This window comes from Asterias amurensis, chromosome 11 (genome assembly GCF_032118995.1).
Source record: "Asterias amurensis chromosome 11, ASM3211899v1".
Taxonomy (NCBI): domain Eukaryota; kingdom Metazoa; phylum Echinodermata; class Asteroidea; order Forcipulatida; family Asteriidae; genus Asterias; species Asterias amurensis.
Genome location: NC_092658.1, coordinates 21,375,588 through 21,397,738, shown reverse-complemented (window position 1 = coordinate 21,397,738; position 22,151 = coordinate 21,375,588). Strand labels below are relative to the sequence as shown.

Sequence of the window (22,151 nt, the reverse complement as noted above, 5' to 3'; positions counted from 1 at the left end):
CGTATCTACCAAACAAGGTACTCAAGGCGCTGAGTATATACAAAATTTCAGAAATATAGATTATTGCATTGATGAATTCTGAGTCCCAAGTCTTTAGCACCTTATAAGGGGTAACAAGGTGCTTCGGCGCATACAGCAGCCAGGAACACCGGGGCGAACCCCTTCTCTTTTCGAATAAGTGCACTGGGTGGGTTCTTTTACATGCGTTACACAACACATGGGACCAACGGCTTTACGTTCCGTCTGAAGGACGAAGCAATGGTTAAGTGACTTGCTTTAGAACACAAGTGTCACGGCTGGGGATTCGAACCAACACTCTGCTGATCAGAAACACCAGAGTTTGAATTTGGTGCTCTTAACCGCTCGGCCACGACACTTCCATACATTTCATGCTCTGATCGTATTGCTGTGATCGACTTCCTACTGAAGACGATCAGAGCATATTGTTTGAAATGTTGAGTTGAGGGTGAGATGGGAAGTATCCCCCGCACTCGCTATGGAAACCGCTCCTTCTCAATCGCCACACCCACTCTCTGGAACAATCTTCCCATCCACATCCGTGCCTCCACTACACTGGACTCATTTAAAACCGCTCTAAAAACACACTTATTTAAATCCATCTAAGCTGTTTAGTTTCTGCTATTTCATCCCACTATAAGTTGTAATTTTTTTGTTATCGTACACTTCTTGTTTTAGCGCTTAGAAACCTGGCATTAAGCACTATATAAATGCATGTTATTATTTATTATTATTTAAGTAGATTAAACCATTGATGTGAGTAGAGGTTGAGTCAATAGTTTGATGTAGTCGGACAGTGTAATTATCAAATGCATTATTTTCATCTTGCAGAGAACAGCTGGATGAAACCACTGGGAGACTTGAGCATTTGGAAAATGTCTTAGATGGCAAAGAAGAACTGGAAAAGCAGCAAAAAGGTGAGACAAATACGCTAAGTCTTATAGACAAAATAGACATCATGTTGATGCATTTATGTATACAGGGGTTGGGTTATGTGTAGATATATTTTGTAGAAATATCTTGGGGAAAATAGTAAGTTGACATTTCATGGCTAAAATGTGGTTGTGTTGGTGTATGGTATCTTTCCTTGCCTTCCACCTCTAGGACCCTAGTTTGAATCACGCCGGGGGCACTACGTGGATTGGGGTTCAGTCGCTACCTGACTCTGGGTTTTCCCTGGAATAATTCTCTGGGGTTTTCCTCCTACAACTAAAACTGAAACTTCCTTCCTTGTCTTCTCTCCATTGGGTTCTTGGCTAGTATAATGGTTAAGGTCACTTTTCTGAATAGGCTTCAAAACAAGAATAAATCAAACACAATCTTAAGTTTACTGTTATGGCTTGTTCATGGATGAAGGATCTCCGAGCCAAAGTCCAGGTTAAGGAGATTTTTTTCACTGTATTATGAAAATTACTGACTCATTTGTCATTTACAGACATCATTAAGAAGTTGAATGTAGCAGTAGACAGACTGGATAAAGAGTTAAGCAATCAGCGTATGGAACTGGATGACTCTAAAGAGAAAGTACGCAGTACACAGGCGGCGTTGGATGCCTCCTACAAGTAAGTTCTCTCTGGATTTGATTCAATGAAATCAGGAATGTGAAATAACATTGTTCCCTGCGGTGTCAGAGAAAAATCTCAATCTGTCTATGCCTAAGTTGCTTTACAAAGTCACTGATTACAATATTTGTCTAAACTTTTGTACAACCGTACATTTCTTGTTTTGTCTGTATACAGTTTCATACTCAAACTCTTTGTTAGAAAAACTTAATAAATGCTTCTGGATACAATATTTAATAACAGAATACATGCATCATTGGTTGATATTGTGAATGAAAAGCCTTTGGAATGATATAAATGGTTGCCCAGGTTGTATACTCCCAAGGGAGCTGAGAAACATTAGAAAAGGGATGTTATTGGCCCTATGATCAGGGCACTAATGTAAAGCGCATTGATACGGTTATTATGAAATGCCCTCAGAATGTGTTGTTATTATCATCATGCCTTCTCTCAACTGCCATATTGACTCCTTGCACCATCGTCACAAGCAGCCACTGTTTGCCACGCCCACTTTGGTGGGAGTCAAATCATATAGCGTACAAATACCATGTTGCCTAAAATGTGCACTAGGACTAAGGCGCACTACATTGTATTTTTGTTGTTTAAAAACACTTGTACATTTCCTTCAAGTAGGCACAAGCCAAAATATTGTGATGATAATGTCAGGTGAATTTTAGGAGAGGTTTGTGGTAGCACCATGTGTAAATATTTTTTTAGGTTTGGTTCTGAAAAGAACCGATGGTTGACAACTCCGGTTTTCTTCAGCCACTACCAATAGTGTCCAGTGTCTTTAATTCTGTGACTGTCTGCTTTGATGATAGGGACTTAGCTGAGTTACATAAAGGCATTGCAACTAAGAACAGCAAGGTACAAGAGACTAAGTTGAGTGCTGAGATGAATGCTAAGGAAGAGATGAGGTTAGCTCTGGAGCGGAATCAGCAGGAGGCTAGAAGGGAGCATGAGGCACTGCTACTACAGGTAAGAACCAGGTACTAACTAGAGATGAGGTGAGCCTTAGAATATCACCAACAGGAGGCTAGAAGGGAGCATGAGGCACTGCTACTACAGGTAAGAACCAGGTACTAATTAGAGATGAGGTGAGCCTTAGAATATAACCAACAGGAGGCTAGAAGAGAGCATGAGGCACTGCTACTACAGGTAAGAACCAGGTACTAATTAGAGATGAGGTTAGCCTTAGAATATCACCAACAGGAGGCTAGAAGAGAGCATGAGGCACTGCTACTACAGGTAAGAACCAGGTACTAATTAGAGATGAGGTTAGCCTTAGAATATAACCAGCAGGAGGCTAGAAGGGAGCATGAGGCACTGCTACTACAGGTTAGGGGCCATTCAGAATAGACAATGTTCAAACATTCTGGTTTTTATTGTTTCTTTTCTTTTTTTCCCTTTTTTAACCCACCCACCAACCACCCTGTTCAAATTTTTTCCAGATTTTTTATTTTTGTATATTATTTTTTTATATATAGAATGGAGCCCTCAATAAAATAATATACTGAAGAAAAAAAAATGCCTTAAATTAATTTAATATTTGAGATCCAATGTCTCCAACATCAGTAGATTTCAACGGCTTTTCCTAGCATAATCAGGAATGACCTGACTATCTTGGCCAGCTGAGTATTTTGACTTTGTCTTTTTTATTAGTTAATAATATGGGGCCAGCAAATTTGTTTTTTTCGAAATGTTTCAACATTGCAGTTCTGAGTGGCCCCTAAGTACCAGGGAAGAGTACTAAGAAAATACCAGGTTAGCCTTAATAGAATAAAACCAGCAGGAGGCTAAAAGCATAAGACACTCGTACTGGTCTAGAAAGATAATAATCTGGAGTTCTGTGTATTTAGAAAGGTAATGACACTAATGTAACTTTACAGTAGCCCTATGCTAAGCCTAACCCTACATCATGTATACCTCTATGCCAAGTCTGACCCTATATCCTGTGGTATGATTTCTAGATCAGTGACCTTCAGATGTCCATCAGTAGACAAGACCAGCATCAAGCTCGTAAAGAGAGTCATCTACGACAAGAGATATCTGATTTACAGATGAGACTACAGGAAGCTGAGCAACGTAATCAGGAACTCAGTCAGAGTGTCAGTGCTGGTAAGTCACCTCATTATTTTATATTGAAGTCTTATATAGCGCACGTATCTACCAAACAAGGTACTCAAGGTGCTGAGTATATACAAACTTTCAGAAAGATAGGTTATTGCAGTGATGAGTTCTAAGGGTTTACAAGGTGCTACGGCGCATCAGCAGCCACAGCCAGGAACACTGGGGCGAACCCCTTCTCTTTTCGATAAGTGCAGGACAAAGCAATGGTTAAGTGTCTTGCTTAAGGACACAAGTGTCATGGCTGGGGATTCGAACCCACACTCTGCTGATCAGAAATAACAGAGTTTGAATTCGGTGCTTTTAACCGCTTCCAACAGCTGGCTCTCTTTATTATAATAATAATAATAGTAATAATAATAATAATAATTACAAAATTTATAGATCGCTAAGTATGAAGGTTTCTAAGCACTATTATAACCAGATTGACAAAACAGATGGGTTTTAAGTAATGTTTTTAAATTGTCTAATAGAGGAGCTGCTTGAATGTGGGTGGGTAGCTTGTTCCAAAGTGTTGGAGCTATGACCGAAAATGCTCTTTTTAACAGGAACGTTTTATAAAAGAGGACAAAGAAACACAAAGTAGACATGAGATTTGTAACCTCAGAATGAATCTTGTCAGCTCTCAGGTCGTCTGATTGTAAATTTAAAGGCAGTGGACACTATTGGTAATTACTCAAAATAACTATTAGCATAAAACCTTACTTGGTAAGGATTAATGGGGAGAGGTTGACAGTATAAAACATTGTAAGAAGTGACGTAGTTTTAATAACTAGAGTATTTACCATTTTGATATTTCTAATTATGTCCAGCAACTCGCCCATTACTGCGCCAGATTGAGAACTTAAACACCACCTTCAATGCCCAGTCCGGTAACTGGGAACAAGTTGAACGTAGCTTGACTGAGCGTCTAGCGGACAGCCAAGCTCAACTAGCTTCAGCTACAGAGAAAGAGCGTAATGCTACAGAGAGTGCCCTGATTGCTGGGTCTAAGTTATCATCTATGGAATCGCAGCTAGCGTTATTACGACAGGATAAGTCTCGTTTACAGGCCGAGCTCGAGATGGCTAAAGCTAAGGCAGACTCATTAGAAGAATCAAAAGAAAGGTACGGTGGTTCAGTAACCTTCACAGGATTCAAAATTACACTGGCAACAATTTGAGTTAGTTCTTGTTAAGATTGTAGTTTGTTATATTTCGTTCAAAGCTTTCTAACGGTTACCATTTATAACTTGTGACATAATATGTTTACAAAAGAGCCATCAAGTCTGGACTGACTGCAAGCACGATGTGAACACAGCTCATAATGGAAGGCAACATATAATATTATATTTGAAGGATATAGCACTCTTTGATTTATATCAAGTTTGATATAAAGGAAGGGGACACATTTAAAATCTTATTCAGCTGTTACTTTTTATAAAACTCTTGAATTTATGCGGAAATTTTGACACAAAATGTAAAATTTCCCATATTTTGTTGTGTACATTTCACAACACATAGAAACATATGTGGCTTTATTTCCCATCTGAAGTCAGCAGCAGTAATGGTCTTGATTAAGAACACAAGTGTCACGACTGGGCACAACTGGACAGAAACACCAGCCTTTGATTTAACCAAACTTTTCCTGACTTAGGATTTATCTTAGGACTTAGGAAGAGTTAAGTCCCGTATCCATAATCGTTAGGGCGCATTGAACCCATCCTTAGTTAGGTCGGGTTACTCGTCCTAACTCGAGATGGGATTAATCCTAGTGTTTTGTCAAATCAGCTGCTGGACGCATTGAACCCATCCTTAGTTAGGTCGGGTTACTCGTCCTAACTCGAGATGGGAATAATCCTAGTGTTTTGTGAAGTCAGCTGCTGTGCTTAAGTCTGGTGCCCTTATCCACTCCGCCATGACACGCTAAAATGTATGACTATAATGTGTGACTATTATAATTTGCAGTGAAATGGCTCGCACTGAGGCCCAGTTAAGTACCTACACCAAGGCCCTTGAGGAGGCCCAAAGAGACAAGACACACCTGGAGAAACAGCTTGAAGTAGAGAAGATGAGAGTTGATACTGAACGAAGAAAGTTGCTTCTGGCCCAAGATGCCATCAGTGAAAAGGTCAGCTGCATTGACCTTTCAGATGACCCTTGACCTGATTAGGAAAAACCAATGTTATATCAAAAATCACATCTTATAGACTTTGTTACATCCGCTCCAAAACCTTCATAAAAATATACCAACTCATATACGACAACAAATGCGAAAAGAAAAACAGTGAATTCCTCAAATTGAAGTAATTATTTTTAAAAGCCTCCAAAACCAAACCAACATACATTGGTTTTCACCCAAGGCCATTAATGTGTACCTGTGCGGGTAGAAGTTGAAATTTTTATTTTATTTTTAAAGACCTGCTTGAACGAAAATGTCATGTCGTGAACTTTGCTGAATTCCACTTAAAATGTTTTTGATGAATAAGGAAATCGAGTCATATGATTATAAATAGGTTTCAATTGTGTAAAAAAACAATCATTTTGTATGCCCTTGTCCAGAGCTTTTCTGCGAGATTTGCGAAAAGCCCCGTTACGTAATCACTCTCAAAACGTCATAAGTAGATAAAGCAGCTTTGTTGCAGCGTGGATGTATAACAAAGCAAACTCCCACAAATGACGTCAGCGGCATTGTCCTTTGACGCCCGCTCTCAACGGAAGAAGTGTTTTTAGTTTTTCAAAAAACCTTTAGGTAGGGGCCTGATTTTTTACTCGATAATTACGAAAAGTTCAGAAGTGTACACATATCAAAATTACATTAAAATGGTGAACAAGTGCACTATAAACAAGTAAAAACCCTTGCAATTCTAGAGCAGTGTCTTACCAACTAGACTACCGAGATTGCGTGGTAGCTAGAGGCAGCTCTAATCCTATGTTTTGGCATACGATATATAATGGATGTTAAATTTGCATTGGAGATAAAGAACATTAGTTTTGTTTTTTATCCATACACCGGTGTGTGTGAGCACTGTATACTCAATACTTTCCCGAGTCCTGTGAAAAAACCCACAGGCATATTACTCGGGCGGGTCGAGGCAGTTGGAATCTTATGTTTCATGACGATCAACCTATTAATTGACCTATTAAAGGCAGTGGACACTAGTGGTAATTACTCAAAATAACTATTAGCATAAAACCTTACTTGGTAACGAGTAATGGGGAGCTGTTGATAGTAAAAAACACTGTGAGAAACGGCTTTCTCTGAAGTTTTCGATAAAGAAGTAATTTTCCATGCATTTTTCGAGACCTCAGATTTAGAATTTGAGGTCATGAAATCAAGCATCTGAAAGCACACAACTTCGTGTAACAAGGGTGTTTTTTCTTTCGTTATTATCTCGCAACTTTGACTACCGATTGAGCTCAAATTTTCACAGGTTTGTAATTTTATGTATATGTTGAGATACACCAAGTAAGAATACTAGTCTTTGACAATTACCAATAGTGTCCAGTGTCTTTAAATGTATTATTTGATTCAAATGTAATATTCTTTATCCCGCATACTATTGTAGGAGAGGAGATTAACACAACAAGTGGAAGACAGTAGCAGTCATGGAAACCGCTCAGGAGCAAGTACACCTGTACAGAGCTTGCCAACCACTCCTGGTCCATTTCACACTCCCACCCAGGTATACATAAGGCCGGTTTATAGTCGGTCGCGCGATGGAAATCTTGACGCGCGGCAAATTTTATAGTCATCGCTGAGGCCTTTCTTTTTTTTATACTGTGTCAAGATTTCCATCGCCCGACCATGTCGCGACCGACTATAAACCGGCCTTTGGTCAGTACTCTCTTAGACCCTTAATGAACCATGCTAACCCTAACAGGGCCAAATTTCATTTCTCTGCTTGCCGCCGAATTCTGCACTTATGATCACCATTCTCTGCTTACTCGCCTTACTCTGCTGTGTAAGCGAAGAAATGCCTAGTAACGTGGATTACGCACATGCACTAGCAAAAATTTTCTGCCATGATATACACTTGATAGAGGCCCGTAATTCCCTGCTACTTAAAGCGCAGATTCTTTGCTTAACGGTAAGCAGAGCCATGACATTGGGCCCAGGCTACTTGGGTAAGAGTTCATCCTGCAACCCTTGCTATTTACACGCTACTTGACTTAAGGGCAGCCTGAATGACTTCTTGCTCTGTATATAACGTCACAAGCTCAAACAGCGCCCTCACTGAAGTCAAAGGAAGACCTATTAGGCCTATTGGCTGAGAATTGCCATGGTGCGTACAAGCTCGGGCGTTTATATTGTTTTGCCTCGGCAATGGCTACCAGTCAAGGGGTCTATATGAAATTTAAACACTAAGTGAAAGACCACCTTATACATTACTTTATGTCAGGTTTTGAAGCAAATAATCATTTCATAGAACCATAAGTTATCTTGTTTCATTCAAATAATGATTTGTTTTGTTATTAGATGGACATTTTGGAGCGTACCATGTCTTGGTCGACATCTGAATCGTTATATGATAGTGTAGTAGGAGGTTCAGCTTCATCAGTCATTGAAGGATTACATTCTCAACATAAACAGAGAGAAGGGGAGATTGTACAGCTACAGGTAAAACTTTATCAAGTGTTGCCTTAAAGGCAGTGGACACTATTGGTAATTACTCAAAATAATTATAAGCATAAAACCTCACTTGGTAACAAGTGATGGGGAGCTGTTGATAGTATAAAACATTGTGAGAAACCGCTCCCTCTACAGTAACGTAGTTTTCAAATTTGATTTTGAGAACTCAGTTCTAGAATTTTGAGGTCTCGAAATCAAGCATATGAAAGCACACAACTTCTTGTGACAAGGGTGTTTTTTCTTTCTTTATTATCTCGCAACTGCGACGAACAATTGAGCTCAAATTTTCATAGGTTTGTTATTTTATGCATTTGTTGAGATTCACCAAGTGAGAAGACTGGTCTTTGACAAATACCAATAGTGTCCAGTGTCTTTAATATTTCAGAGTACTTGACCAACGACCCTAACCTTTAAAACCTCCTATAAATTATGCTGTTGTGTTATTGCAATGTGGGTAACAATCACTTGTTTGAAGACATGTTTTTGTACATGGAAATTCTGTTGCATTGCATTGCTAGCGCCTCTTGGTGGGATAATGGTTCATGGGATGATAGCGCCCTCTGTCATTGATGGGTGGGGCATTTTCAGGAGTATGTTGGAACAAAGACTAGATAAGATTGGGCCCCTATCTCTATCCGCAAGGATAAAGATAGGTACCTGCTATTTAAATCCAGTGATTCCATTGGATACATTGATATCATTGGATAAACGTGCAAATTTACATCAGCTGTCCATATTCCGAAACAGTACACTCCTATCACATCCGCCATAGAATTTGACTGTGTATCTCATGTGAAACGAATGTAGGTCAAAGGTGAATGTACAGGCCGGTTTGGAGGCAGGTCTCTGGCGTTATTCACGAGCCTCGAAGTGTGACGTCAGGTGTTCAGGCTAAGACTAGATATGCAGTGGAAGTTTACAATGTTCTTTATATGATTTGAACTGCCTCTAGCTACCAAGCAATCTCGGTGGTCTAGATGGTAAGCTGTGCTCTAAAATGGCATAGGTCGTGGGTTCTCAAGCAATATGTATGTGGGGTTTTTCTTCACAGGATTTTGGGAAAGTATACAGTGGTTTACACAAGTTGATGGATGGGTCAAATTAAATGTTGTTTATTGTCTATACTTGATACAGGCAGAGATATCTCAACTGGAGCGAACAAGAGCCGCTATGGCTGAAGAGATTGTGAAATTAAGCAACCTGAATGAGACCTTAGATGAACAAGCCATGCTGCTACCAGAGTACAAGAGGAAATTAGTGGTATACCATTTACTTACTCTCAGAACATTGATCAAGTAACAAACCTTCTCGATGTTTATCAAAGACTGATTTACTTGCATATCCAGAGCCAAATTCTCCATGATCTTTTCACCATCAATGCCAGATGCTTTGCGAAGAATGTTCTTACACTGGGTAAAGACAGTTCCGCACTTGCTTTACAAAGCAATGTTCAAACATTGCCGGATGTAAATTCCCTTAGCCATTCATACACAGTGACGAATAAAACCATTGCTAATCCTGGTGTATTACTGCTTTGTTTTAGGAGACAGAAACACGCTACAACGCTGTTTTACAAATGTATGGAGAGAAAGCTGAAGAGGTTCAGGAATTGAAGCTGGATCTACAAGATGTGAAAGAGATGTACAGACAACAGGTAAGTATCTTATTCAGGAATGATAATACCAAAAACACCATTTATATATAGCACATTTTCCTAAGGTTGCAAAACGCTCAGAGAATGACAGGAAATAGAAGTGTTGGTTCTGGAAAGAACCGGGCCCAATTTCATAGAGCTGCTTAAGCACAAAGATTTGCTTAAGCAAAAAAGTTCCTTGCTTAGTAAAATCAGATACTGGCCAAGACTCCACTCAATTGTTATGCTTAGTAAACAACAGCTAAATACCAGTCACAAGCAAGTATATGGCATGAAATTTTGGCCAGTAACATGTGTAAAATAAGCAAGCTATTTTCGTGCTTAAGCAAATTTTTTGCTTAAGCAGCTCTATGAAATTGGCCCCCGGTGATTGACAACTCAACCTTTTGATCAGTTTGCTCTAATCGTCTTGCATCCTCCTGAAGATGATCAGAGCATACTGATCAAAATGTTAAGTTGTCAATCGCCTTTCCAGAACCATCACTACTCAAAAGACATTTACACATGGTGCTACCGCAAACCTCACCAGGGCCCAATTTCAAAGAGATGCTAAGCACAAAAATTTGCTTAGCATGAAATTTCTTCCTTGATAAAAACAGGATTACCAACCAAATTTCCACGTGATTTTAAGGATAGGCAAACAACAGCTGAATACCAGTAACAAACAATATGCAAAAAATTGAAATTTGGTTGGTAGTCCTGTTTTTATCAAGGAAGAAATTTCATGCTAAGCAAATTGTTGTGCTTAGCAGCTCTATGAAACTGGGCTCTGAATATACTCCCACCATGCAAAGTTTCAAATCTAACAAATCTGAAGAAGGATCTCTTGAGTGCTTAGTGAAATCAAACCCTCATGCATTAATAGAGACAATTGTAAACTTCACCATTCTGTCTTCTAATCCCGTAGATTGAAGATCTGATCCATTCATGATGTACTGCTTCATTGGTAACCATGGAAACATAAGACATCAAAGACACTGAAATTTGATAAACAACCATCAATTATATGAATCCAGACCTCTACCATTAAGCAGCTTCGATGAACTTTCTATGAAATTTCTGTCCCATGTTTGTGGATCCACCTGCTGAAGTTTATATGATAGATTCAAATGATGCATTCAACAGTAGTTGATTTTATCAATTTTTATGAAGTAAGTTTTAAGTTTATGAATTTTGTAAAATGTTTGGGGCTAGTTTGATTGTGTTGGGGCACAAGAAACTACTTAAGTAATTAACTTGTTGCTTGAGTCCATCTTGATTGTAAATAGTGGAGAGAACTTAGCAATGAGCAGTCAAGGAAACTTTAAGTGTCAACCTTTTGCTTGGAAAAAATAATGGATATAAATTCAAAGATTTTGTATTTACTTCAACATTGTGTAAATCTCTTATGGTAAACCAATTTGATTAGGGAAAAGGGTTTTGCACCTGTTTCAGACAGGCGCTCTAGAGTCACGCCGAACTAATTAGATGAGGAGCAACTCTAGGTCAACCCAAATATCCATTTTGGGTTTCAGACAGGCTAACTTAACATAATATTTACAAGATAATTGGCTCATGACAAGATTGATGTCTAAAACCAAGGCGCTTCGAACGACGGCAACAGTCAATCGTTGTCAAACATTTAATGTACTTAAATCAATAATTTGATTTGGCATGACTCTATAGGGTGCCGGTCTGAACAGGGTGCTACTTTTTACTCAGTATCCTTCAAACTTTTGTGAAAATGAACTTACTAAAAATACTGCAAAATCACTCAAAATTGTAGTGAGAAAAACTATACATCACCTATTGGGTGATAGGTGGTGATATGACATGTATGTTTACTAAACAATACTGCAAAATCACTCAAAGTTGTACAGTGAGTACCTTTGTGATTGGGCGATAGGTGGTAACAATGTATGTATGTTTGTAAATGCTTCTTGCATGACATTTACTGTATATATTTCAAGTTCAAGTCGTGTAACTTATTCTATTGACGTCAAATTGTTTAACATTTATAAGTAGTTTATAAATACTTGACGGTAAAACTAAGCTTTTAAAAGCAAGACAATGCAATAGAGACTACGTGATTGCAATCAATGTATAGAACCATCTTCATTTCTGGGCCTAAGTTTATAAAGCCTGTAAGCACAAAAACTTTTGCTTAGCAAAAACAGGGGCCAATTTCATAGAGCTGCTAAAGCAAAAAATTTGCTTAAGCACGAAAATAGCTCGCTTATTTTACACATGTTACTGGCCAAAATGTCACGCCATATACATTGCTTATGACTAGTATTTAGCTGTTGTTTACTTAGCATAACAGTTGAGTGGAGTCTTAGCCGGTAATCTGATTTTACAAAGCAAAGATTTTTTTGAATTGGGCCCAGGTTACCAGCTAGAACACTTACAGATACCATTGCTGCGACGGGTACCATTTCTTGCTTGGCCAAGAAATTTTGCTAAGCAGATTGATCTGCTTAACAGCTTTATGAAACTTGGCTCTGGTCTTAGAGACTTACCTGACCAGCTGGCTACCAGACTATTCCAGGAGCCAGATCCAGACTTTTTTAATGTATGATAGCGAACAAAATAATGAGAAAGTTTTTACGCTAGAAACTCTGATATTGTGGAGTCAGTGATAGTTTATCACTCTAACTAGACTGTTGTAAATAAGAGGTTAATGAAAATACTAATGTAGTATATATTGAGCATGTTTGGAAAACAAACCAGTATTCTTTGGTTTGTTTAAAAGTGAATGCATTTTGTGAGCAAGTCAAGCAAAAGGAAAAGATGGTCAAACAGCAAGGACATGTTGACTTTACAATGATAAAATATGTGTTGATAAAATATGTGTTGCTGGCTAGTCACTGAACAAGTTAAGGGCAAACCCTGTCAAGTCCAAAAGTCTAACAGGTATTGAACGAGAAAGAGAGGCTCTGTGGAAAACATTCTCAGTCCATTGTAGTCTTTAAGTTACTGTAGCCTACAAGACTGGGGGTGGTTTTCACAAAGAGGTAAGACTGGTCTTATCTCGAGTTGGGACGAGTTATTCGTCATAACTCTCATCCTAACTTAGGACTAGCCATGCGTTTTTAATAACTCCTAGGATTAGTCTCAAGTTAGGACTAGTACTCTTTGTGAAATCAACCCCTGAAGTCTAGGTAGATTGTCCTGAATATATTGATCATTTTATTGAACTATAAATTTCTTGCTAACCTGATATGTACATTTATATGAGACTTCATGAGTCATGCATCTGCTAACCTTTCAACAGGAGAGCTGATACATGGAATGGAAGTAAGCTGGATTCTGAAATATGAATGTATTTATATCCATGTTTGTACCTTTAGTGTACAATACTTCATCAAGAACATTATGTACATGAGTATGACTGTCAAGAAATAAGTTGGCTACTATATTGTAAAACTATTTCAATTTTATTGACAATGTTGATGTCACTCGTGTTGTTTGTAAGGTTTGTTTTGACCCCTTGCACACACGTCACATACGGCAACTGTGCCACGCTCACCATTTTGGTGGGCAATGGGTTTACATGTAAACGCCGCATTGCCTAAAATGCACGCTTCACTGAATAACGTACAGTGACATTGCCAACCAAATGGCGCATTCAAGATTATTCTGATGATGTCAGGTGAATTTGGTCAACATATACAATTGTGTACCACCATTGCATAATACTGAGAATGGGACAGCAATGTGGATTTTGCACCAAATTATTGCGACAATTTTATGTAAAAGGATTTTTTTTTACCATGGTAAGATTTTTTTTTGAAATTTTTTCCAGCAAGTTGGCCAACCGTTTGAGAGCATGGTGGCATAACTGTATTTAAAAACATTGTACATTGTTATATAAGCTTTCAGGCTGGCATAGTAAATAATTATATAATTTTAAACCAGAGTGAATGCTTTTGAATGGTCAGACAGTAGGTTTTTATTTGCAGACATTTTAATTTGGTCATTCATTTGTCAAACCTAGGAATAACGGTTGTAAGTAAAGTTTTCAAGTGCATTTTAAAACTATTGAAGTCAAAATGTTTGATTGATTAGAAATTATGCTTATGTCAGTATTGTTCAGTCAATCAGTCAAGTGTTTCTGGGTTTTAAATGGTTGTAAATTAATTTGTATTAAATTTATTTTTATAAGTTTATTTTATTTAACTATTATCAAATGTTATTTTTTTAATATCTCTGGTGATTTTAGTATATTCATATTCCTCCTGCCTGTTTTAAACACTGATATTTAACATTGTTTATTTAAGTAAATGTATGAAATGAAATGCAGTATGTAGTTATATTTATAGATAATGGTGAACAGAGACAAAATCACATTAATGTGAACAAAAAGAACAAGTCCACTTTTACAGTCAGTATAATCAAACATTTCATTGGTGTTTTATTTTTTGGACTAGGAAGAGTTGAAACTCTAACAAAATGCAAACTATCTTAAGCAGAATCGGATGTTTCAAGATAATATTACATTGATAGCAAGCCATCTTGAACAGAAATATTGCTTTTTAGATGTTGAAGTTAACATAACATTGATTGAAACTTAGCAAACTATCTGTAACAGAAAGATTGTTATTTAGATGTTTCAAGTTAACATCACATGAAACGTATAATTAATTAAGATAACTATAATCTTTGTACATGCAAATATCAATCACACTCTTCAAATGGGTTTAGTTCAAAAACGAATAAATTCCACTTCAAATTGAATAGAATTAGCTAAAAGATCCACCCTCACACAAGTTTGGTTTCCTAAACTTAGTTCAGCAAATAAAAAAGGGACAGGATCAGAGTAAATTTTAACCGATATTGATAAGACTGAAATGAACTGGCAGAGCTGTTGTAACTTGGTACATGTAGATGTATACAGACAAACCTACAATCGGGCGATACAGTGCTGTGACTGATCAGTTACATTGATGTCTATACTTTTCTGTTGAGGCTAGTACTCAAAGCCTTCAATAACCACAAAACATCACCAAAACTTACTCATTACTGGTCAACAGGAATGAACACTTGGTTTGGAAATTATCTATACCTTCTTTAAATTGTAATGTACGCAAGACATTACATGAAGTTTAGTAAGCTACTCCTTTGCACCGAATGTAAAATGGTTTCATTTTGAGTTACTACACTCTTGGGTAACAAACAAACACTTTGGTTTGCGGTAACACCAAGTGTGTATCTACTTGCCAGGTAGAGTTTGTTCGTAGAGAACTGTCTAAGAACAAGTTCTAAGAAGACAGTTCTCTAAAAACAAACTCTACCTGGCAAGTAGATACACACATGGTGTTACCGCAAACCAAATATATATTGATACCTCACCATGCAGTGCCTCAAATCATATAAACAAACACTTTCAAAGAATATATGAGAATGTGTTTTTCATGAGGAAGAATTCACAATATCTGGTACAATAATGAAGTGAGTATCATGAAAACTACAATACTGTTTGCATCATCCCATTGCATCTACTAAGTGGTTTGTGAGAGTGGTCTAATTGATGCTTATTCCCAGACGGCGTAGTGGGGCCACCATGGATACTTCTTCTTGCGTTCTTCCAGCTCGGGGAATAGCTCCTCGTATTCTTCTACAGTCATGTCCTCATATGGGATCATACTCTTGTATTTCTCAACCTGTAAAAACAAAGATTGTCTAATAAGAATCATATAATAATAACAGGAATTTATAGAGGGCTCTCACACTGGGTACCACAGCACTTACAAGAAAACTATACAATAATCCTCATGGTTATGTTTTAGCGTGCCGAAATAGAGTTTGTTGCAAGAAAAAATCACAAAACAAGATTCAAATGTGTTGGATCTCAAGCCTGAACTACACAATAACTGCCACATGGTTGGATTTAAAGGCAGTGGACACTATTGGTAACTACTCAAAATAATTATTAGCATAAAAACTTACTCGGTACTGAGTAATGGGGAGCTGTTGATAGTATAAAACATTGTGAGAAACGGCTCCCTCTGAAGTGACGTAGTTTTCGAGAAAGAAGTTATTTTCCATGAATTTGATTTTGAGACCTCAGATTATGAATTTGAGGTCTCAAAATCAAGCATCTGAAAGCGCACAACCTTGAGTGACAAGGTTGTTTTTTCTTGCTTTATTATCTCGCAACTTCGATGACCGATTGAGCTCAAATTTTCACAGGTTTGTTATTTTATGCATATGTTGAGATACACCAAGTGAGACGATTGGTCTTTGACAATTACCAATAGTGTCCGGTGTCTTTAAAACAAAACAAGAAGAGAAACCAATGTAGTTTGACTCCTTGTATTTGAACAAGTCGCTAACTATTAACCCTATGCAAAGGAGATTAAGGTTGTATCATGTACCTCTGACTGAAACCCGGCAATACGTTTGTCTGATCCTATCTTGAATTCTGCTGCCATAACATCCTGTTAGAATGATACCACACAAAAGAGATAAAGATGATTAATAATTATATAATAATAATGAACTTGTAATGCGCACATATCAACCCTGCTGGGTGTTTAAGGTGCAGTACAACCAAAAACAAAAGAAAAGAAAAACAGACACAACAAAATTAGTCCTGTGCACAGCTGTGGTTCAGGTTTAGGTTTCAGAGAGTCGAATACTATCAAACTCAGCTTTCAAGAAACAAATTAAAAGTAACTTGTAAAATTGCATCAGATAAAAACCGATACAGTATAACAACAATGACCAGTTTCATATAGCAACTAACTAATTGCAATCTTGTGCAGCCTAGCATTTCAAAGTCTCCAAATTGATAGCAGTCAATAACGTCTACAATGTCTCATCACTTACAGGCCTCGGGAAACCTACAGCACCCAGGACAATTGCCATGGTGCCCTGTGCTTTTGCTGTAGTGCTAGATTCCTGTAAAAATTTACATTTTCCTGATTGAGGTGCCCCTTAGCAAAGGGAAATGCACCTCGAGAGCAAAGTTAAAGGCCTACACTTACCATTTCTTTAGCCTGTGATGCAATCTTAGCTGATGCTGTGTCCTTGGGAAAAGGAACCTTCAACGACTCAAACTGAAATCAAATACAAAGACACAAACTCACTAGGTCAAAACAAATTATGGACATAATGAAATTAACTGATATAAATAAAATAAAAACAAACAATATCACTTATCCATTTCTTTTGTCTATAATCAGACAGTGCATCTAGCACTAGCAGAAAAACTGTTTTCCTATAGTTGCAATCTGAAACCTCATGTCTTATAAAACCCAACATTTGCAATGTTGTCCCAATGTTAAAAGTTGTGTTTAAAAACACTATTATTCAACTTTAAAAAACTCTTGAGTTATGCTGTCTAAGCTTGGGCGATATCGATTTATTTTATTCACGATATATCGCCGACAATATATCGCGATATTCGATATAATCGCGATTAATGAAATTTGACATCATCAGTCTTCAAACTCCAACTGAAAGTTGTAGAAGAGACAGTCATAGCTTAAGAGAGGTGTTCTAATGACCTATTCTTCTGGTTTTACTACAAACCTATGGGGTGCAAGATGTCTCAGCTAGCAAATACATCGCAATATTTAATCGATATTGCGATATATCGCGATTATCGCGATTATCGCCATATATCGCGATATATCGATATTTCGATTAAAACCAAATCCATCCGATATCGAAATCGTTTCCAAATTAATATCGCGATATTTGATAATATCGTGATATCGCCCAAGCTTAATGCTGTAGGGACCTAGATGTACTTGTAGTTTTTAACAATGAAAGGGAATCAGGGGTCATAAACTGACCTGCTTTTGGAACTTATCCACGAGTCCGGCAACAGGAACAGTTTTCTTGTAGTTTGCCCAGTCCACAGCAGCAGGTTGCTCTGGTGTCATTGATAGCCTACACATTCATCATAAACAAACAAATTAATTTCATTCAAATATCAGAAAAATTATGGTTGAAACTAAGATATCCTATCTGTATTATGGCTTTTTATGCGGTATGGCCATTTTGTCTTGATTGATGGTGATGACTGAGTGAAGATGGGTCAAAAAAATGAAAATTTGCGCATGCAGGTCTGTAAATTATTTGGATGGATGAGCCATTCTACTTCTTCTACATTTTGTACCTCAATGGATGAGCCAAGCAAAACTGAGTCTTCTTAATTGACCTTCACTTTGATTTAGGCTAGCTTGTGAGTGACACTATAAATAAAAGATATTTCTAAAATTCCCAATCCACATAAAAAAAATTGCGATTTGGGGGTGGGGGGGGCGGGGGCAATTATAATGAATAAACTTTGAATTTGATCATTTTGGGGGATTTGTTTTCCTTCCTTGAGTTTGATTTATTTAGATGGGATCCTACACAGCCGAATGACACTTGTTTTGATGAAACACTACTAAATATGGCTTGTTGTAAGAATAAGGGGAACTAACCGGAACCTCCCATCCATATACATAACAATGTCCCACAGAGGTCGAGTTGACTTTTGTACGCGACCGGTCTGGCTTCTGAACTCGACCTCAACTGTTCAAACAGAAAGTGTGGAGTTTTTATTACCTTGTTTTTAAAGTCTCCGCCTTTGATTTCAAAATATTAAACTGAGATTTCTGGTTTGCTGGAACTCTCTCAATGAAAGCAGCCCAATCAATGGCCTTTTGGCCGGCTCTCCTTGCTGCCATTCTGTAGTTTTTGGAGAAGCAATTTAGAACTATCTCACAATTTGACCGGCAAACAAAATGGTGGTCGTGTGGGAGCGGTGTGTCCGAGCGCTTGGTGGCGCTAGTCATCATCCGTAATTTTTGTCCATTTCTTTTCTGTAGCGCCATTTTTAAAGACAAATTAAACAAGTCAAGACGTGGGTGCCTTGTGACTTGTGTTCTCCAACAAATCCAATGTTTGACAGAGTTCCAGGGACTCAACTACCACGACAAATATATGGTGAGTTACAAGTTTTTGGGGGCACAATGATGATGCCGTTATAGGATTTTCAGCCGAAAGAATTTGCCGAAATATGAAATTTCAAAGACCAACTTGACCGATCCAAGGCAACGTGTTCCTTAAGGGAAAAGTTTCCGTATGGCGCCACCACTTTTTCATTCGATATGAAATAATAAAGTATCTAATTTACCTCAATAGAGTCAATGAGATATCCTTTTTTGTACAAATTAGTGAAAAAGTGGTGGCGCCATACAGAATCTTATTCAGTTTTACTTCTGGTTTCGGCAAGAGTGATTGCTGCTACAGCAGATGGTCGTCACCAATATTATTTTATGGACAGATTAAGTGGTTGTCCATAGAAATTTTTGGCATCATGAATAGAAATCTTTGTATTTCTTTCAGACCAAACTCAACAATCTTGAACAGTATACAATGTTTAAATTGAGGATAAGTTAAAAACATAAATTGTAACTTGTAAACATGCAATGAAATGTGACTGTAATCATGAATGTTGGGGAAACTTTTTCCACAAATAATATCCCTTTTCCCCTTTTCACTAGATGATGCCTGATGTAAAGCACGTTGCCCACTATGACGGGTGGAGAGATGGACCTCACTTGGGAGTATCATGTTGCCGCAATATTGTGAGCTGATGAAATGGATGATAACACACAGAAGGTGTGCAGAGTTTCTGACATTCTCAGGCCTGGAATTTCATCTTTGAGAAGGCAAGGCCATTTTCATTTTGAAAAGGGCACTTCCATTGGAAGGTCTATGGGAAACTATGGGAAATTTTTGAAAGGGCACTAAGGCCAAGACCAGGGCAACGAAGGCTATGGCCTTCTTGGCTTTTGTGATATTCCAGGCCTGCATTCTGAAGATAAAGTTTATCTTAAAAGTTGTAACTACTCTGGAAGCAAACAACTTGTTACCCCCTGCCCCTCCAAATAATGAAAACTGACAGCGTTAAGTTAATAAAGAAAATCAATACATTTTATTTGTGATGTTGCAGGAATTTCCTTGGGGGGGGGGGTATCAACTAATATTTTCATCCCTAGAGGCCATACATGTACTTAAGTGCAGTGGTGGGCTACTGTGCAAAGATTGGCATCTCCCTACTGCCCTGGTAGACAAAGCTTACTCACAAAATAGACACAGCTCACTGCACAGCAAATTAATTGGCGACTGTCTTTATCACAGGACTGCTAAATATCCATTTTTATATTTGAATACAAACTTGTCAATATAATTATATACAACAAGCTGAATTATTTACATATTTACCCAGGCCTGTATGCTTCAATTCTGAAAGGGCAACGGCACCAAGGCATTTTCTCCTCAGTAAGGGGCACACTGAACTCGTAAATTTCTACTGTAGCATTTCAAGGGCACCAAGGCAATGACCAGTTGGCATGGAGGCAATCGCCTTCACTGCCTCCGTGAAGTATCGGGCCTGTTTACCCATAACATTGTCTGTATCGAGTTTGTTATTTTGTTGTAAATGTTGTTAAAGTGTTCACTTTATCTTCATAATAATTGTTATTTTACTTTTAGGGGATCTATTTGAGATGGATACAGAGACATCTCATCCTACGAGCCATGTTATCCAAGCAGATCGTCCTTTGTTTAACGGCCACTGCAACCCAGAGCATGGTTTTAAAAAGGTCTGCACATCATTTAGTGATGGTCAAAACCTCCGATGCTTGAGGGAAGCTGGCTGGAGCATATGTGAAATGAAAGCTTAATGATTGCTGTACACAAAACAGTTGGTGTTCTTTTGGTTTAGTTTTTCTTTTGGGGGGAGGGGGGATTGGACCACTTGGTTACTAAATTAACTTTCTTTTTATCAAACAATGACAGACACAGCCTAACATATAACTTAAGTTTATCTTTTCCATATGTCCTTAGGTCATGCCAGTCTGGCATCTGTCTGTCTAGAGAGACAATAGAATATTGCGCAGGCAGTTTTTATTTATGCAAGTTAGTTCTTAGAGGTGCGGCTCCAATCCAATCCTACAGTTGCTGCAGATATATGTCATGTCTGGCTGAGTGGTCGGCTGTGTGGTTGACTGTTGTTGGCGTTCTTCTTCGCCTCCCCCTGTTCAACTCTCCTTTGGTCGCTCCTCTGTGTGCTTGGCCTCACAACATGACGCCATTTGGTTTGATAAATGTATTCCGAATCATTTATTACCTTTATTTAAATGACTCTTTTAGAGGTTTAATTGCCCAAAGCTCCAGGGTCATAAATAGTAAACCACATACATTTAAGTTTATTGAGAACTTGTTTTTAGTAATGTACAATGTTGATGTTTGGTTATACTAGTCACACTTGAGGCATAATGAGCCAGAATGCCATCAAAATGAAATTTCTTTGCGTATTCCTGGATGTTCAAAGTGCTTTCTAAAACTTCTGACTGCATTCTGGGTGCATTCAAATATCTGGGCCCATTCTTGAATGGAATGAAATTTCTTTGCATATTCTTGGATGTTCAAAGTGCATTCTAAAACATCTTACTGCATTCTAGGTGCATTCAAATATTTGCGCCCATTCTTGAGGCCGACCAGAGTGTTTTTGCTTATGCTCAAAACTTTGGAGGTAGCAAAATATCAAATGGCATTCTAAGTGTATTATATTGCACTCTGACTTCATTCCAAGTATTCTTATGGCATTCCAACAGCATTCAAAACTTTTTGATTGCATTCCAGGGAGAATCGAAAGGCCAAGCCACTTCAAATCCTGCCAGAATGACCTGAATGCACCTTGAATGCATTGCATCTCGATTGCGTCCAGAATCTATTCGAGCTGCATTCTGTTTTAGACTTGATACAAGTTCGTGCGAGAGGTACCTTTATCCGCCGTCAAAATGTGCGCAAGAAGATGTTAGGCGATGTGACTGAAAACAAAAGGACTCTCACAGGATTTGGACTTGAGTCAAGTCTAAGGGTTAAAGGGGTTACTGGTCAGAGTCGTGACCAGCTACAGCTGTTGCTAAGTGTGTTTTAAAGGACGTGCTGCTCATCAACACATGATGATGTGGAAATCTATAGCCTTAGCCGCATATAGCTGCTAATTGCGGCTGTCACTGACATTGGTGTAGCGCCCTCTTGTGATAAACTTTCGACACAAATGTAAAATGTCATGTATTTTGTAATGCATTTTAAAATGAACAAATTATGGGTCTTAGATCCATGCGTTTTGAAGTATTTTTTCCTCAACATTTGTTGTCAAGAAACATCAGTAATAAATAAATATTCAA

The 22,151-nt window shown here is 38.0% G+C and overlaps 2 protein-coding genes and 1 long non-coding RNA gene across 4 annotated transcripts in view; 2 read left to right on the top strand and 1 right to left on the bottom strand.

Annotated features, from left to right (window-relative positions):
* Positions 1-14,393, top strand: part of LOC139943795 (uncharacterized) — a 22,816-nt gene extending 8,423 nt beyond the window's left edge. The window contains exons 8-18 of the mRNA XM_071940609.1: positions 850-935; positions 1,454-1,580; positions 2,402-2,558; positions 3,551-3,698; positions 4,520-4,814; positions 5,654-5,816; positions 7,255-7,371; positions 8,166-8,306; positions 9,453-9,578; positions 9,862-9,972; positions 10,880-14,393. Coding sequence (XP_071796710.1) covers positions 850-935; positions 1,454-1,580; positions 2,402-2,558; positions 3,551-3,698; positions 4,520-4,814; positions 5,654-5,816; positions 7,255-7,371; positions 8,166-8,306; positions 9,453-9,578; positions 9,862-9,972; positions 10,880-10,903 — 1,495 coding nt within the window. The 3' untranslated portion in view covers positions 10,904-14,393. The remainder of the gene's footprint in view (positions 1-849; positions 936-1,453; positions 1,581-2,401; positions 2,559-3,550; positions 3,699-4,519; positions 4,815-5,653; positions 5,817-7,254; positions 7,372-8,165; positions 8,307-9,452; positions 9,579-9,861; positions 9,973-10,879) is intronic.
* Positions 14,341-18,797, bottom strand: LOC139943796 (ATP synthase subunit d, mitochondrial-like). Its single transcript, XM_071940611.1, has 5 exons — positions 18,514-18,797; positions 17,754-17,850; positions 16,941-17,012; positions 16,329-16,391; positions 14,341-15,614 (listed from the first exon to the last, which is right to left on the bottom strand). Exons 1-5 carry the CDS (start codon positions 18,780-18,782, stop codon positions 15,486-15,488), a joined length of 630 nt encoding a protein of 209 aa, XP_071796712.1. The 5' UTR covers positions 18,783-18,797; the 3' UTR covers positions 14,341-15,485.
* LOC139943797 (uncharacterized) lies at positions 18,780-22,151 on the top strand. 2 transcript variants are annotated; one of them, XR_011786887.1, is made up of 3 exons: positions 18,780-18,894; positions 19,455-19,572; positions 20,449-22,151. It is a non-coding gene; the product is annotated as an uncharacterized lncRNA (long non-coding RNA). The 2 variants fall into 2 exon arrangements; XR_011786888.1 differs by having other exon boundaries at positions 19,455-19,622.

What these genes read in the sequence shown, in the direction of transcription:
- LOC139943796 (XM_071940611.1), bottom strand. Translation starts at nt 18,782, where the DNA reads ATGGCGCTACAGAAAAGAAATGGACAAAAATTACGGATGATGACTAGC. An exon ending in GCGGAGACTTTAAAAACAAG is followed by an intron (nt 17,851 to 18,513) that starts GTAATAAAAACT and finishes ATGAATGTGTAG; the next exon opens with GCTATCAATGACACCAGAGC. An exon ending in CATCACAGGCTAAAGAAATG is followed by an intron (nt 16,392 to 16,940) that starts GTAAGTGTAGGC and finishes TCATTCTAACAG; the next exon opens with GATGTTATGGCAGCAGAATT.